The following is a 16,578-nucleotide window of genomic DNA, read 5'->3' on the forward strand; positions in this document are numbered from 1 at the left end:
CAGCTGCACAAGCTTTAAACCTGCCCGGTTATATATCCTTGTCCATATATATATATATGGTTTAATTAAGCTATTGTTGCAGATTTAAGTATAATGCTTCAACTTTCTCAACAAAAAAAAAAAAAAAAAAAATAGTATAATGCTTCAAAGTCATACGACAATCCTTCCAATAATGGCCATCAACTTTCGACTGCTACGTCCTGGCTTCTTCATTCTTTTAGCAGTCGGACCAGACTTAGCAAGTGAGTTCTTATAAACTCTTATTCAATGAATGTATTTTAGTTGTACTATATACTCACTACCTTCTAAATACTTGTATATTTATAATCTAAAATATGACCAATGTGAAATTGTATTTGACCAATGCTCATTTTCTTTCATTTCATTCATGTATTGAGTTGTCAGAGCTCATTTCTCACAAGTTTTTATATTAGTATCTGAGAGCTTCAATGTTGAAAGCTTATACTAAAGTTAGGATTATACAGACGCGATACAATTAATAGAAAAGGCAAACCATGTCAAAATTGCCAAATAATACAAAAATCACTTTTGGAAAGACAAATGACAATGAACAAGCAATAAAGATATAAATGTAACAAGCAATATTAAGGATATTATAAATTTTATTACAATAATTTTATAATTCAAATAGGAGAAGGTAGAAAATTTATTTATTATAATATTGATATAGCACCAGTCAGGTTCATTATTACTTCAATTTATAATTTTTTTTTTTGTAAAATTGATAATAATTTTAATATTTTTCAAAAAGAATTATTCTATTGACTAGGTGAAGAGTCCACACACTTTCCCAATGAAATGAACAGGAGGTTGAACCCGAAGCTAAATGGGATACCTTAAGTGTTAAGTAATAAGTGCTAAATTGATTTTTAATTATTGTCCTAAGGTGGTTCTTCTATTTGAGTATGCAATGGATTGATTGGTGACAATTTACCGTCACCAAGGGAGGTAGTTGCCATGTACAAATCATATAATATTGGACGAATGAGACTAAACGAGGTAGTGGCCATGTACAAATCATATAGTATTACAAGAACTTCGAGGGTCTGGCATTCGAGTCCTGGTTGGAGTGGCAGATCAGGATATTCAAAGGCTTGCAAATTCCTATAGTGCGGCACAAGATTGGGTCCAAAAGAACATCAGGTCTTATTGGCCTGATGTCCACTTTCGATATATAGCTGTTGGAAATGAAGTTATCCCAAGAGTGCTGGCTGAACAATGGAGCAAGAAATGCAGTCGTTTAAGGTCCCAAGTAAAAAAAAGACCCCAAATTTTAACCAATAAGGTTATTTATAATCAATAAATAAAATGATATTTTTTTTTTCAAATGAAAAACAAATAAAAAATAGAGAAAAATGCAATGTCCACAATATTTTTTACAACACTTTTACAATTATACTAAGTAGTAGGTTGTTACAACCTGTTATTGATGGTAAAAAAATAATTATAGTGATATTTTCAAAGAAAGAGAGAGAGAAAAAAAAAACTTCAAAAATCTAGGATTTGTTGTAAAAAAATATTGTGAATGTTGTACTTCTAAAAAAATAAAAATAATAATAAGAGTTTAATTAGCAAATTTTTACTAGTTCTCATCTAAGTCTACCACTAACACCATTTTTTTACTTACTATTATCAATTTACCATATCAACCTTATCAAAAAAAAAAAAAAAAATTTACCATATCAACAAGTATGGAAAATTTTGTCAAATTTTTTCTGTTTATAAAATTTCTAAAAAAAGAAAAATCTCTATGTAGTTTTTGTTAATTAGTAGTAATTTTGCATATAAAACAAGATAATCAATTTTCGCCTTAGCCCCCTAAATATATTAAGCCGCGGTCCACTCTTAGCAAATGTGTACCCTTATTTTAGCTACATTGGAGATCCTATAAACATTTCACTAGCTTATGCATTGTTCACTTCCACAAGTGTGGTTTTAAGGGATGGTAATTTTAAGTTATATTAACCTGTTTTTGATGCCATAGTTGATGCATTGCATGCTTCACTAGAGAAAGCTGGAGCGCCCCAAGTCCCAGTGGTGGTGTCGGAGTCAGGGTGGCCCTCAGACGGCGATGCAGGAGTGGCAAGCATTCATAATGCACAAGTGTACAATACAAACCTAATAAAGCACGCGCTCTCAAATGGTGGAACTCCAAAACGGCCTGGAAATCCAATTGAAACATGCATATTTACTATGTTTAATATGAGGACTTCAAGGGTGGTGCTGCAGTGGAGAGACACTGGGGGTTGTTTATCCCAACAAGTCACTAGCTTACCCCATTAATTTCATGTTAGAATGCGTTTGGATTTCACACTTGTTTTGTTGTAAGGTAACCTCATTGAAAACGAGTGTACTACTGCCACCATAACTATGATAAGAGAACTTAATTATCATTTTCAAATACAAAGTTAGCTAAATTAGGAGGTCTCTGCTTTATTTTTTTATTAAACGGTTTTGAATAAAAATCTCATATCTCAAAATGGAAGGTTCATTCAATATTCCACCAACAACACTTTGCCACAAATATTTTTCTCTCCTTATAAAAAAACCAAAGTTGTTGATGGAGTATAAAGTCGAATACCCCTAGTGGACATTGTTTAAAAGGATTAAGGGCACTATAATTACTCCTTTGATGTTCTTTAGGATTTAAATTTCAATTAAAAAATAATTAGCAAGTTGCTTAAATGATTAAGTATTTTCAAATCTTAATTCCATGAATGAATTGCTAAGGATGGCAATTGAGAAGGGAAAATTATGGGTGTCCCATTTGAGTCCAATACTCTTTTTAGGTCAAAGTAAACTCATGTGGGATAAAAGCAAGACAAACCAAGTTAACGTAAGATAGAGACTTTTTATTACTACGAGCGAAACCAAAATATTTTATTTGGGAGGCTAATATTAAACTATCTTATTGATTAATCACTTTGGTATAAGAATATAAAATTTTTCTATTGTATTGATTCGATAAAAGCCAATATAAATTATAGATAAGAAATAAATAAATCAAATCAAATCAAAACACTATTGTATTGACAAAAGACCGTTGATGAAGAAAAAGAGCAGGTAAGAGATTAGATTTATGATACAATTGGGCTGGTAGCTTAAGAAGCCCATTTGATTTGAGAGTCCAGCTAGAACTCCGGACCATGACTACGGTATATAATATGGCGGGAACACACACCACCCAATTCCCAATTTTTGGCGGGAAAACCCTAACTCTATTTAACCACCGCTTTTAGGTTTAGCGCGAACGATCGGAATCGACACAGACACAGTGAAAGAACGTCAGAATCAGAATCAGAATCAGAATCAGAAAAATGGTGGGATTAGCGTACGATCTGCTAGCAAATCCACAGGGAGCCGTCCGATCAACATTCGAGAAAGCAGTAGCTTCATCAGGATTGGATTTCGATCCAGCCTCACTGGACGGCAAGGACTGGGGCGCACTCGATCTTTTCCGCCAATTCCTCTCCGACCAAACCCACCTCTCTCAGGTACATTTTTACATTTCTTTTGTTAAGGTTTTAAGGTTAACAAAAACAAAACGTCTTTTAATTTTTTTTTTTTTTTTTTTTTTAATGTGTGGTAAATGAATTTGATTAGGTTCCGATTCTGAATGGTGAAACTATCAAATGGGTTCAGCCCAATACATTGGTTCGGTTCCGAGGAATGATACAAGACATGTTGGGTAATGAATTTTACGTTGGTGCTTTTAAGGATGGTGATGTTTGGAGAACCAACAAGTTTATGGATGTTTCTCACTTCCCTATGCCTATGGCTTCCACTTCTTCCCCTCATATGCGAGTTTGGGAACGCCGTTTACTTTATTGCGTTCCTGTGAGTTCTCTTCTTATATATATAAAACATGCCCACCTAGCTTCTTTTGTTTCTAACTAAGTTTTCTTTTGGTTTGATGTTTTTTTTTTTTTTTTTGATTGTCTTAAGGTTCCGGGGCGGAATTCTTGGACTGAACCATCATCTGAATCGTTGGTGAATCGATGTGTGGATTGCTCATCCCAACAGAGAGAGAAGCGTCGGAGAATGGATGATGAACCCGTTGATCACATGGATATGCTTGTGAGTTCCATCCCTGCAATTGTTTTTTTTTCATTTGAGTAGCTGCTCAAGAATGATGAGCTAATGAGTATCAAGAACAAATGCTAAAGACAGAATTTTTCACAACTTTCTAAAGCGACATGTTGTGATTGGAGCACTGTTACTTTCACACACACTGAAACCACTAATCTAGTATGTACTAATACAATAGGTAATGTCAGCGGTTGTGGAAAAAAGGACTTGATTTAAGATTTTAAGTATGAAAGGGTAACTACTAACTGCAATGTGCTTCCCCTTTCATTACTTTGAGGGCGTATTACCTTCCTAGTTTAGGTTGGCTCCAAAGTAGTTATACGTCAATGTTTTAGTTTGCAATGTTCTATGGGGTTAATGTGATAGAATTATACACTAATCACACTCACTTTTTATTTGGGCTTTTCTTTGGATATTGGATGATTTCTTGGGTTTTAAAGTACTCGACTTCCTTTTGCTTTAAAAATGTGATTTTGTATGTCCTTGATTTATCTAACTGACATAGCATGTTCAATGTCAGGTCTCAGATGAGGGATTTCAAGGTTCCCCTAGTACCAAAAAGATGGTAAGTAGAGATGATGATCAATTGTTTTCTTTTTTGGTTTTCTTTCTTTCCATTGGTTGGATAAGAATCTGCTGATATTTTGAGTCCTATAGTTAATTAATGTTATTAACACCAGGTATGCCTAACCTTAATTCAAATATGTTGGGAACCATGAAAATTCTGGGTTGTTTGGTTAAAAGGAAAGGTGTCATGGACTGCCTTGATCTTAGGGGCCATAATGGGCTCACTTCGTTAATTGCATTTCATCCTGGACAGATATAGGGATGTGACAAATTCTGTAGTTTCTGTCATTTGATTCCTTTCAACATTTGCGCATCTGATATAACGAACCAATTGTTTGCCATTGATATGTATACTTTTAATTATTAGAATATCTTTTTCTATGCTAGAAAGAGGATGGACACCCTTCCATGTCTTCTCAGACTACAGAGCCTATAAATGAAGGCATTTGCTCTCATTTGAGTATGGTACCCAGCATTGACAGTGATTCTCTTCCTTGTCTTGTTAAGGTAAGTGGTTGGTCATTTTCTTAATTTAATTTAAGACTATTTACCAATATTAATGGTGTTGAACTTATTTTGGTTTCTCAATTAACAATTTTTGTTGATGATTTTTTTTTTTTTTTGATACAGATATATGATTCTCCAGAGTCTGACTTGAAACTGAATGATGTTTTTGAGTTCATTGGAGTCCTCACATTTGATTCAGAGGTTTCAATGGACAAGGATGACCAGGATGAGTTATCTAATGGTTTTAGTGAAGATGTCTTGGTCCATTTACCCCCTCACAAGGTATTGACTCCTTGCTGCTCCAATTTATTTTTGGTTCTTCATTGTATTTGTTGATGGCAGCTAACTATACTCTAAGTAATAGCTGAGTTGTGCTTCTGTAAGTTCTCATTAGATTCATTATTAGTAATGTGAATGTCAACAACTTGTCATGTATTAGTCTAGTTACTAATTGGTTTTGTGATTCATTGTTTTCTTAAATCCTCACCTTATTATTTCTTTTTATTTTGTGTTTTTTGGTGAAGGTGCCACGCCTCCATTGTCTTATTCACAGGAAGCTCACAGTTCCTGACTTTCTTCATAGTTCCCCTATTATAGAGGTGACTTTATACACCTTAGTTTCATCTTATCCCTATGAATTAATTTTTGTGACCTTTGCAGTAATTTCTGATCTTTAAGGTCTCCTTCTTCTATTTTAATTCCTTTACATTGTTTAATTGCCATTAATTATTTGTTCCCACAGCTAAAGCCCCATGTGGTTAAGGAAATAAGGGAGGCTCTGTTGAGGCATCTTACAGCTGTCCTGGGTGATGATAGTGTTGCTGCTCATTTCATGTTGTTGCATCTTCTGTCCAGGGTAAGTGGTTTTCTTTCATGATAATGATGATTTGTCAGTTGTCCATATCTCATCTCTATAGTCTTAATTAAGTCGCTTCTCCAAATCTCTTGTACCTATGAGTTGACATTAATGAGTTTTTCTTGAGCAGGTGCATACTAGAGTAGAAAATATTGCTGTGGGAAAGCTTTCACTAAATCTCACTGGTTTTAGCAAAGAAAGTGTGTCTCTGTTTGGCCATCGACTTAGCCTTGCTGTTAAAGACCTCCTACCTGTCACACATTGCATACCCCTTACAGTGGAGTATCTTAACTCTGCCTCACTTGCCCCAATAAAGGATTATGAGACAAACAGGTAATGGGATTTTTCATTTTGTCACTAGGAATTGATTTTGATTTTGATTTTGATTAATGACTTGAATTTACAATCAATTCTTTCTCATTGATTTTTCTCGACTTCCCATATTTGATGCTCCAGGCTGATTACTGGAGTTCTGCAGCTAGCTGAGGGTTCACACTTAATCGTTGATGAGACCCAATTGAAAGCAGGGACCCTCAACTCTGTTGGAGTGGATAATACAAGGTTGTTAAAAAATCTGATGGAGCTGCAGAAGGTACTTCATCATTTGTATATGTATGCATGTTTACATGTATATATCCCCTACTCCTTGTATATTGGCCTATATGAATTGAGACTTGAGAGAGATGTGCTGGACTGCTTAGTGCACAATAGTAGGAAAAATCTGCATTACCTTTTCTGCTAAAGTCAGATTATGTTGCAAGAAATATTACCTGTGCCTTTGCTTCATGGGGCTACTGGATGGGTGTTGCTCATAGACATGATTTGCAATATATGAACTTGATATATTTAATCACCTGTCTGTCTGTTTGTCTGTCTAGCTTTGCATTGAGGAGGGGCTTAAAGAACTTTAAGCTCTCTAGCAAAATTTACCATTTGCTTGGCAATTTTGCTAAAGAGCTTTAAGAACCATCTAAAAGTTGAGAAATAGCTTTAAGCTAAAGTTGATATCCGAGCTTTATTGTGAAACCTCTTTAGTGCACTGTGCCAACTTTTGATAGAACTCATGAATTAACATTAATTCCCACTCATTTTAAGAGAGAGAGAGAGAGTGATACTACTACTAATATTAATATTATTGACATTGTTATTAATTAAATAAATATCGACCATTAGTTAGAGTAAAGTTTGAAAATATAAAACACTTATTATGTCTTCTCCTGTCATTTCTCACATCTAAAAGCTCTTCTTCTTATTTTATCAATTCGCTTACCAAAGGGAGTAACAACTCAAAAGTACTTTATCACTGTTGTTTGCCAAATGCTTTAAAGGTCAAAACTCTTTATTACAAAAATTTGCAGCTAATGCTCTATAAATGGAGTTCTACTTACTACAACAATACCAAACAGACCCCTAAAACTCTATTTATTTTCAGGTGGAATATGATTTTAAGTACTATAAAATGGAGATGGCAGCTGATGTCCAGTTGCTAATTATTTCTGAGGGGAAATCAAACATCTTGCCAGCTGATATAGTTATACCATTCCAGCCTACTTCAGTGGATTCCTCTGAAGTAGTGGCTGCAGAAGCACTAGAAGCTTGGAGATGGTATTTGGCTACTGTTAAATCATTGCCACATTCTATTGAGTCAGAAATGCAGAAGGTATGAGTTTGCTTAATGTCATTTTTGATTAACAAGTTTCTTCTAGAACTGGAAATGTAATGTAACTTATTGATAGGGGCTCTGGCTCAAGAATTCAGTCTTTAAAAAAATTCAAAGACCTTTCCATTTTATGGTCCTAGAACATCTTGGAGCATTCATGCTGATGTAACAAATCTGATTTAAACAATATCTTCTGGAGGCACCTTCCATTAAATTATTCTTTGGTCATTTTATGTGGCCTAACTATGCTAGTGTGTTACAGCACTGTTTGCGCTTCCCTGTTTCCACAAAGTGATGTATTAGATGCATTTTGGAATTTGAAGTTTCATTTCTGCCTTTGTTTCTGTATATGGCTGAAATATACCTTTAGAAACTTAATGTTGTTGGATGATACTTTATAGGTGGTAGAAAATGACTTGGTTGAAGCAAGGCAATCTGATCGGAGCATAGGGAGCCAAGATTTTAACAGGTTAGAGGCTGACTTCTTCTGTGATGTTAGTAAATTGTTTCATTTCAAATTTGCAAATTTGTTGCACATTGGTAATATTCTTTCTCGTGTAACAGATGGCTGACAATGGGCCGGCTAATGTCTGTTAGTTTTGGTGAAAACTGCCTGTCATTGGAACACTGGCAGATGGTAAAGGAACTGGAGAGACTACGCAGAGAGAGGCTCAAATAATGCACATGACTTACTTATTGATAATGGTTTGAACTGGTGTAAATTGTAGCTCTGATCTGTGGATCAGGTTAAGTTTGTCGAAAGTTTATGTATGAAAATGTTACTTCCCATTTAATAGTAGCATGCTGCTATTTAATCAATATCAACATTGCTTTAAAATTGCAGGGTCTTCTTGGCTACCGACAACTCTCTAGATTGCTCTTTCAGAGGATATTCAAGCTCTGTTAACCAAGCATCTATATAACATGCACTTGTTAGTCACATCAGTGTAACACTTCGGTCTACTTTAGTTCATTCAATCCATTTTGGTCCTATTTCGGTTCATTTCAATTGTAAAATTTATTAGTAAATAACTAATTGAGTTAATTTAACTATTTTTTCCAAATCTATTAGTATAAGAAGTCATTTAAACTTTTTTTTTTTTAAATTAATATTAATCAAATTATAAGATTTTTTAAAATAATGCATCTTATGTATATTTTCATTTAAAATTTGAATAGTAAAAAGAACATTTAAACGATATCGCTCACCAATTAAAAATTTTACAAAGTGACATGACTGGTTAGTTTCACATCAAAAATATAATTAAAATATTTTTTAGTGATACTATAAACATTTATTGTTGTTACGTTTCTAATAATTATATAATTTAAATATTTTTCTTAAATTACGTTTATATATATTCCATTACTTAAAACTTATAAAAATAGAAAATATTTTTAAATAACACATGCATTATTTAACCTACAAATTTTATATTATATTTTTATAAAATATTTATAAGGTCATGCTAACGAGTCCCTTAAGGTCATTGGTTTACAATCTATTTTAAGAAAATTTTGACACAATTTTTATGAAAAATAAAAAAATCTGTTAAATATTAATGGTTTTTTTTTTCTTCATAAAAACATTCTTTAAATTGATTATTAATTAATGTTCTAAGGGCATTCGTTAACATTTCGCATATTTATATTACATTTTCTCATACGTCACATGGGATTGTGTCTGGTATAACTAATTTTGAGGTCGTAAAAAATGATTAAATCTCTCATGTGCAAAGTGCATGAGACCTGCCTCTCACAGGCAGGTGGGCCCCACACGTGTGGGACCCACTTGCTTGTAAGAGGCAGGTCTTATGCGCCAGTGTGGGACCCACCTACTTGTGAGAGACAAGTCTCATTCACTAGGCGCATGAGATACCAAGAAAGACATTTAGAATGATTAATCAGAAAGAATTGAGCTGGCTTTCGTGAGCCAACCAAATTTGTTATTCACAATTTCTTTTGTGAAAAGAAAATTATGGGTCCGTGTGAAATATTATGGTGTCTATAGATGCCACAGATTCAGTGGTACTGGCCTTTGGTGTTTGGTCTGCCCAACGCTACTATTGCAGATTTCATTTATGCATTATGCTATTTAATGATGTCTTCCATAAATCTGAGCTTGTTATTAGACATAAATGGTGGCCCACGGTTATATTTTCTGATAAAAAGTCAATGTATTGTATGCTGTTGCTTATGTTCCTGTCTGGTTTCTTAAGTTCCTTTTGGAGTTATGGTTTTTGTCCACTAAATGTAAAATGTTCACATCTCTTGCTGGCAAAATAAATGTAAAATGTTCACGGCTCTTGCTGGCAAATAAATATTCTCTGTATATAGTTCAACAAGTTATTATTTGATGCCGACCTTATGCAAATATTTGTTGAGTTTATGTTGTTGGTTCCCCCTTTTAATAATGTAAGCTACAGCCGCCTACAGGCTTTAGTACTGTTATTTAATTTGGATACAAGTAGGGTAGACTGAGAGGTACGCAAATTTATTAGCTAGCAATTCACATACGAGCCTTGGAGAAGTTATGCACTATGAATCGGAGTAAACTAGACTAGTATGTAAATATATGGGTAGAAGTTGACATAAGAGCCTGGGAGTAGTTATGCTCTTACAAAACTGCACAAACCGCTAATCCTTGTTCCTTGGCTTATCTGCTTGGTTTTAGGTAGTATTCGCTCAAAAAACATAAAAGTGAAGCAGGTAATTTTGATCTTTGAAACACTGGAGAAGACTTCCTCCACAGGAATCTACGTAGGATAGTCAAAAAGTGACAATAACCAACCCCAACAGAGTTTGGTACCAACTTGAAAATAGAAACTTACAGAGAAATTGATGGCCTTGATTTAAATAAAAGGCAATTTGATAGAATGACAATGTTTTCTTTATGAGTGATAGCCCACAAAGTCACAAATTCTCACTAAATATATAATAGGCCTAGCGGGTGCCAGTAAGGCCACCTCAGCTATAAACAGCCATGTAGGCCAAGACCCCTCTACTCTACCCTGTGTATCACACCCTCACTGTCACAAACAATGGCATAAATACCAATTGAACATATACATATATCAGTAAAAAAAAAAAAAAAGTAAAAAAAAAAATCTAGAATTGACCACCCTCAAATGTCTGTCCAAATTGCCAATTTCCTGGAACCACGTCGGAGCTAGTGACAGTCCTTCCATCACTGGTGGTGACTTGGAATGAGAGACTTTGTCCATTGAGGTAGTTATTGCTCTGCCAGTTCTGGCCCCAGTTCCTTGACATGGTTTGCCACCCTGTGTTAGACCCCTTGATGGACACTGATTGAACATCTCCTGCGCCTCCAACGTTGGTGATCAACACCAAGTTGAAGTAAGAGTGACCATTGATGGTAAACCTTATTCCTCCTTTCTTCACACAGGGGACCCTGTTTTTACCAACACAAGCAAGTAATTGAGATTAGCATACCAAGCATTTTCATGACGAGTAATGCTAGACAACATTTTTCACTATTGTTGACATGGATTGTTGTGATAGAAGTAGAGGTTAATGATTCATTCTTGTTGTGTTCATTACCTTCTAAATGCTATGGGAACAATTCCAGCTTTGTATTGAGCAATTTGCAAGAAAGCAGGCTCAGCCAAGTCAAAGTGTTGAAGAGGAGGATTGCACCACCCACCGTTGTCGTTAGACAAGGCAGAGTTAGGAGGGCAGAAGTTAGTGGCAGTGACGGTGAGAGTACCAGGGAGACACCATCTGGGATCATCATTGCATCGCATCTCATAACAAGCTCCACAGCTCAAGCCATTGTTGAATAGAGCAGTGCTGAGTGCTGCAGTGTTAGTCCCATATCCTTGGCTATAAAGATTGCCATACCCACAAGCACCCCCTGCAAGTAATACCAAGATATATAGCCCCATGAGAAACCACTCTCCATAGAACACTCATTTTAAATGAAACTTATGCTTATGGTTACTTTATGACCAAGTAATATGTTTGACTTGTATACCAACACCCCAAAGCAACCTATTCTAAATGAAACTTACGCTGATGGTTACTTTATGACTAAGTAATATGTTGACTTGTATACCAATGCCCTAAAGCAACATAATTTAACTAACTTTTACTTGCTCCCAACTTTTTTCTTCTAAAAAGAGAAATTCTAAAAAGTGTAATTTATTTGTATATTTGTTGAAAGTTGATTAATGTATCTTTGTATCTGAAAAAAGGATGAAGTTCTAAAAAGTTGTACATAAACAAATAAGTTAAAAAGTTAAAAGTAAAAGTTGTTGTCAAATAAACACTGAAACTTACCCATTGTGCCAGAAGCGTCTCCCCCACCATAGAATGTGGCATGACCAGTTACCCACCCTCCATCATCTCCATAAGTGCTTTGGAGGCATAGGGCAAAGACTAGAAGAGAAATGGTGGAGAATGCTGTGATGGCCATTGTGTCTATGCTTGTGTTGAGAGGAAGAGACTAGAGAGAGGGTTTGAAGTTTGAATGGAAAGTGCTTAGTGCTTAGACCAAGGGGAATGGGGATATACTTATATAGGAAAGCGGCGGGGGGGGGGGGTGTGGGGGCGTAAAGTTTGGACCTTTGAGGCGTTAGAGAAGTGGGGTCATGTTTTAGAACAAGACAAGTTATTCATTCTCACATTTGACAAAAGAGCCAAGAACCACAAAAGCGTATTCATATTTTCTGGTCATATACATAATACAAGGATCAAAGTGCACATGCAAATGTTCTGGTTAGACTACCAACTGTTTAGCCATATGACCCCACATGCACATGCATTTCTCAACCGTTTTCTTTATCCTTTAATATTTTCCTTCTTATAATTATAATATTTTTATGCTTGTTACGTGTGGTTTTTGTGGTATTTACTTCTTCAATGCCTGAGATTATGCAATCAGTTAGCCAACAATTCAGCTATTCAAGGCCTTTGATTGAGGAGCTCTTGAGGTCACAGAAGTCCAACTTGGTGGGCTACTGATATACCAAACGGAACAGAAGAATAAGGGTCATTTATACATAAAGGAATAGTGCATGCTATTTTACACATGTTTTGCACCAATTACTCCGTTTGAGAATGACAATTAACAGATTAACAAGTAGCTCATTAGATGTTTACTAAATTGGAAATATTGCTGGTGTTTAAAGCCATTTTGTAAATGTTTTACTTTCTCATTGCTGAAAAGTGAAAACCAAACAACAAATTAAAGTAACATTCGGTAAAAAGGTACCACACGAGCTATCTTAAACCAAGAGGTCGAATTTTTCAGTTCCACGAGTTTGATAATTGATCTGATTGTGTTAATTAATGAGATACGGAATCTGATAAGAGTTGATGTGCCATGAATAACTCCAAAAAGAATCATATATCATATGTCATACCTAAATAATAATGTAATAATAATCTCACTTACTTACCAACCATATTAATCTATCTAGTAGTTACATATAGCTCATCATCATCAGGGTTTCTAGATTCGATTGTCGGTTACTTAAACTAATGAACTATCTTGTAAGTAAATTATTATTATTATTATTATTATATATGTCATGAATAGCATCAAGACAGTGAATTGTCAATGCAAAACCATATTGATTACTAGTAGACATGGCAAAACGGGTTAGAATTTTCTGACTCGACCCATTTGACCTGCAACCCAATTGACCCATTTAAAAATGACGTGTTTTGACCCATGACCTGTTTTGACTCGCGACCCGATTGACCTGACCCGAATTCGACCCAACCCGCCCGTTTTGCCATGTCTACCAACGTTGATTAGATTGAGATTGAGGTGTAATTCTTATAAAATATTTACTTATTCTTCTTTACTTTATATGTTATGTACTCTATTATAGTTTGTCATTCTTTACTTGCCACCTTCATTTTCTCTTCCTACTTTAAACAAATCGAAAATTATACCAAAATTAGCTTCTAGAAGCTGGAACAAGAGTTGCGCCAAATTTGGGTATCAAGTGTTTAGTGGTAATTGGTAAATACTAACAGTATCACCAGTAAGAATCTAATCACAGTTAAGGAACTCAGAAACAATTAACAGATTGCATCTATTTCAAAAAAAAAAAAAAAAAAAAAAAAACTTGTTTGAAAATTATGAGTTAATTCGACCCGTTCCGCGACCCGACTCAACCCGCGACCCGATTGACCTGCAACCCAATTGACTCGTTTAAAAATGACCTGTTTTGACCGACGGCCCGATTAACTTGCAAACCCAATTGACCTGACCTGATCCTCCCGTTTTGCCACGTCTATTGACTAGTGTCATGGGGTTGTCACTTGGACACGTGGTTACTTCTGATATAAATTAAGAAGTGATTGTTAGTTAGTTATTCTAATGATTCATTATAGAATTTTTAGAGATTAATTATGGGAGTAGCATATGTCATATCATATGACCTTTTTTTTAGTCATAATTATTTTTCCACAATAATTTAACATTCTTTTTTATATCTCATCTAATCAATACTTTGTTCTTATTTGACAAAGTAAGGAGGGTTTGAATATCTATAGGGCCTACCATGTTAGTAGCACATGCAAGTCCCGATCTTCGCGGTCCCCTGTATCCATGCACATCATTTTCAAATAAACTTTGGGATGCTTTCGTTTTCTAACCCAATATTTAAAAAAATAAAAGTTGGAATAAACAAACAAAACATATATATAGTAGATTATGACTTGCAGATAATAAAATCAAAATGAACAATCAGGCTGCTGCGGTTACAATTTTTTCTCCTTAATTTGTGTTAATATCATGTTATTGAGTAAGTCTAGTGGTACAAACTTTTCCTCAGTTTTGCCACAATTTTGTTACGTGACAACTCGTGAGTGGTGAAATCATGGATCTACACAGACCCACTATTTTATCATGAGTTACAACATAGCAAAATTGTGACAAAATTGTGAAAAAGTTTGTGACACTAGACTTACTTCACATTATCAGAAGAAAATGGGACGTGGAGAAAAAATGAAGCATTTCTCTTTCACCCTTAATTACATTTTACTCCCTCTCCAAATCTTCCAACTTGTCTCTTATGTATGGGAATATTATAGAGGTGGGATTTTTTTTTGGGTAGAATCAACGATTTGTATGATTTATGAAGTATCATATTTTCCCTTTTTTTTTTAGAAGATAATATGAGCAAGGCTTTTATTATTTTTTTTTTCTTTCTCTATTTTGAATATTAAATATGCAATAAAATGAAGAAGATCCAACGTGATTTGATTCCACCAAATTTCGGTGTCAAGTCAAAATCTATGGCTTTACTATTATATGTCAAAGTCTCAAATAAAATCAAAATGACACACCTTTTCTTACTTTGATGGATGATGGGAGAAATATTAATTATGTGTGAAAGAAGAAAGAATAAGCTACACCTTACGTTAATAAGGTCTAAATTTTAAGGTATTTTAAAGAATATAAAGCCTGCTGTAATGCTCTTACCTTTTAGAGATTTGAGACGAAAAAGAGTTCAATCCAAGAAATAATACACGCAATTGATTAAGGATAACATCTCATGAAATGAAGTTTTGCCGACAGCAGTTGTTTAATGACAATTAATGGTAATTTGGTCTTTCTTTATGGATTCTCTACTTGTTATAACAACTGAATTATAAAAGATTAAAGTTCTATTTATTTATTTAAATCTCCTATCTTTTTTTTCTTTTCTTTTCTTTTTTTGCTTTTTTTTTTTTGGAGAAACAAATCTCCTATCTACTTTGCTTGGGCCAAACTCGTTCTATATATATTACAATTTTTTTTTTTTTTTTTCATTTATGTGTTTTGTTGTTGGGTGGCTTTATAAGAACCAGCAATTTGAGCCGCATGAAGCAGATTTATTGCTATGATATATACACACACTAATAAAAAGGATCAAAATTTGGGTCCAATAGTTCCAAAAGAACTTGTATGGGGACAAGGTTGATCAAACTTGAAATGAGATCCACAAAAGGCATGTGGATATTTTATCCAAAATGTTGTCTGTTAGGCACAAATGAAAGTGCCCTTCACAAGGGATTGTCTAGTAGTCCCAGTAGTGAGAGACTTAAGAACCCCTAGACATAGGAAGGACCATCGACAAGAGGGGCTTCGTATGGTCACTTTCAAATGGCAATTAATGATATTGGTCACGTACAATAGCCACACACAGTTCCCACATGAGTTTCCAATATGATGCAAATTCTGACTGCAGGGTCCAACCCCTTCCATGTGCATTTAAATGGTCTGCTCAGAGTGTAGGCCATTCATGACCCTTGTAAGGCGACATCTTGGTTAGGTATCATATGTGATGCATGCATTTAGCTCTACTTTTATGCAACTGATGAAAGAATTTGTTGCACAAGGTAAAAAAATTACTTTTCTGAAAGAATTGATGGATAACCTTTTCGAAAGTGAAGGGAGAAACAAACTGCATTGATTTCTTTCACCTTTGAAGCACTTTTATTGAATAAAATGTGCAGGTCTTTCCTTCTAACAGTTCCAAGGAAAAAGAGCAATAGAAGAGGAAAATCAAGCTCCTCTTGATTGCTCTTCTTATTTCATTGTCAACAAGAAGTTCAGAAAGATCCTAAGTATTTGATTCCCTTTTGTTATTTAATATTAATTAATTGTTGGTGTTAGAGATAATATGACCCAAGAGACCCATGCATCCTTATGTAGCCGCTCAAGGACTTTCCACTGTGGATGTAAGTCATCAAGCTGAACCATGTTAATTTTGGCTTTTTCATGTTAAACAACCACTAACGTTAGCATAGCCATTCGAGATATTAGTGCATCGATGCATTTTTCATCCACCTATGACATTTTAACTTGCTAACTCATTTTCCAACAATTGGTGTCAACTATCATCACCGACTATTGTCA

At 34.7% G+C, this 16,578-nt stretch overlaps 2 protein-coding genes across 3 annotated transcripts; one reads left to right on the forward strand and one right to left on the reverse strand.

Moving 5' to 3' along the window:
* The first annotated feature begins 3,227 nt into the window (after positions 1–3,227).
* On the forward strand, positions 3,228–8,703 carry LOC126697850 (mini-chromosome maintenance complex-binding protein). 2 transcript variants are annotated; one of them, XR_007646271.1, is made up of 14 exons: positions 3,228–3,515; positions 3,625–3,858; positions 3,967–4,098; positions 4,631–4,675; positions 5,065–5,184; positions 5,308–5,466; positions 5,709–5,783; positions 5,927–6,040; positions 6,171–6,373; positions 6,497–6,632; positions 7,473–7,700; positions 8,102–8,169; positions 8,265–8,446; positions 8,545–8,703. XR_007646271.1 is itself a non-coding variant. In XM_050394978.1 (13 exons), exons 1-13 carry the CDS (start codon positions 3,339–3,341, stop codon positions 8,377–8,379), a joined length of 1,806 nt encoding a protein of 601 aa, XP_050250935.1. In that variant the 5' UTR covers positions 3,228–3,338; the 3' UTR covers positions 8,380–8,543. The 2 variants fall into 2 exon arrangements, 1 of the variants encoding a protein (XP_050250935.1); XM_050394978.1 differs by lacking the exon at positions 8,545–8,703 and having other exon boundaries at positions 8,265–8,543.
* Positions 8,704–10,527: 1,824 nt separating this feature from the next.
* Positions 10,528–12,218, reverse strand: LOC126697852 (expansin-A8). The gene is made up of 3 exons (XM_050394980.1): positions 12,000–12,218; positions 11,262–11,574; positions 10,528–11,112 (listed from the first exon to the last, which is right to left on the reverse strand). Exons 1-3 carry the CDS (start codon positions 12,133–12,135, stop codon positions 10,809–10,811), a joined length of 753 nt encoding a protein of 250 aa, XP_050250937.1. The 5' UTR covers positions 12,136–12,218; the 3' UTR covers positions 10,528–10,808.
* Between the last annotated feature and the right edge of the window lie 4,360 nt (positions 12,219–16,578).

Source organism: Quercus robur, chromosome 8 (assembly GCF_932294415.1).
Source record: "Quercus robur chromosome 8, dhQueRobu3.1, whole genome shotgun sequence".
NCBI classification, from domain to species: Eukaryota; Viridiplantae; Streptophyta; class Magnoliopsida; order Fagales; family Fagaceae; genus Quercus; species Quercus robur.

Bases quoted from the DNA above. Each gene is read 5' to 3' on its own strand.
- LOC126697850 (XM_050394978.1), top strand. From the start codon at position 3,339: ATGGTGGGATTAGCGTACGATCTGCTAGCAAATCCACAGGGAGCCGTC. The intron at 3,516-3,624 runs GTACATTTTTAC...GAATTTGATTAG, and splicing joins ACCAAACCCACCTCTCTCAG to GTTCCGATTCTGAATGGTGA. The intron at 5,467-5,708 runs GTATTGACTCCT...TTTTTGGTGAAG, and splicing joins TCCATTTACCCCCTCACAAG to GTGCCACGCCTCCATTGTCT.
- LOC126697852 (XM_050394980.1), bottom strand. From the start codon at position 12,135: ATGGCCATCACAGCATTCTCCACCATTTCTCTTCTAGTCTTTGCCCTA. The intron at 11,575-11,999 runs GTAAGTTTCAGT...TATTACTTGCAG, and splicing joins AGACGCTTCTGGCACAATGG to GGGGTGCTTGTGGGTATGGC. The intron at 11,113-11,261 runs GTAATGAACACA...TGGTAAAAACAG, and splicing joins GTTCCCATAGCATTTAGAAG to GGTCCCCTGTGTGAAGAAAG.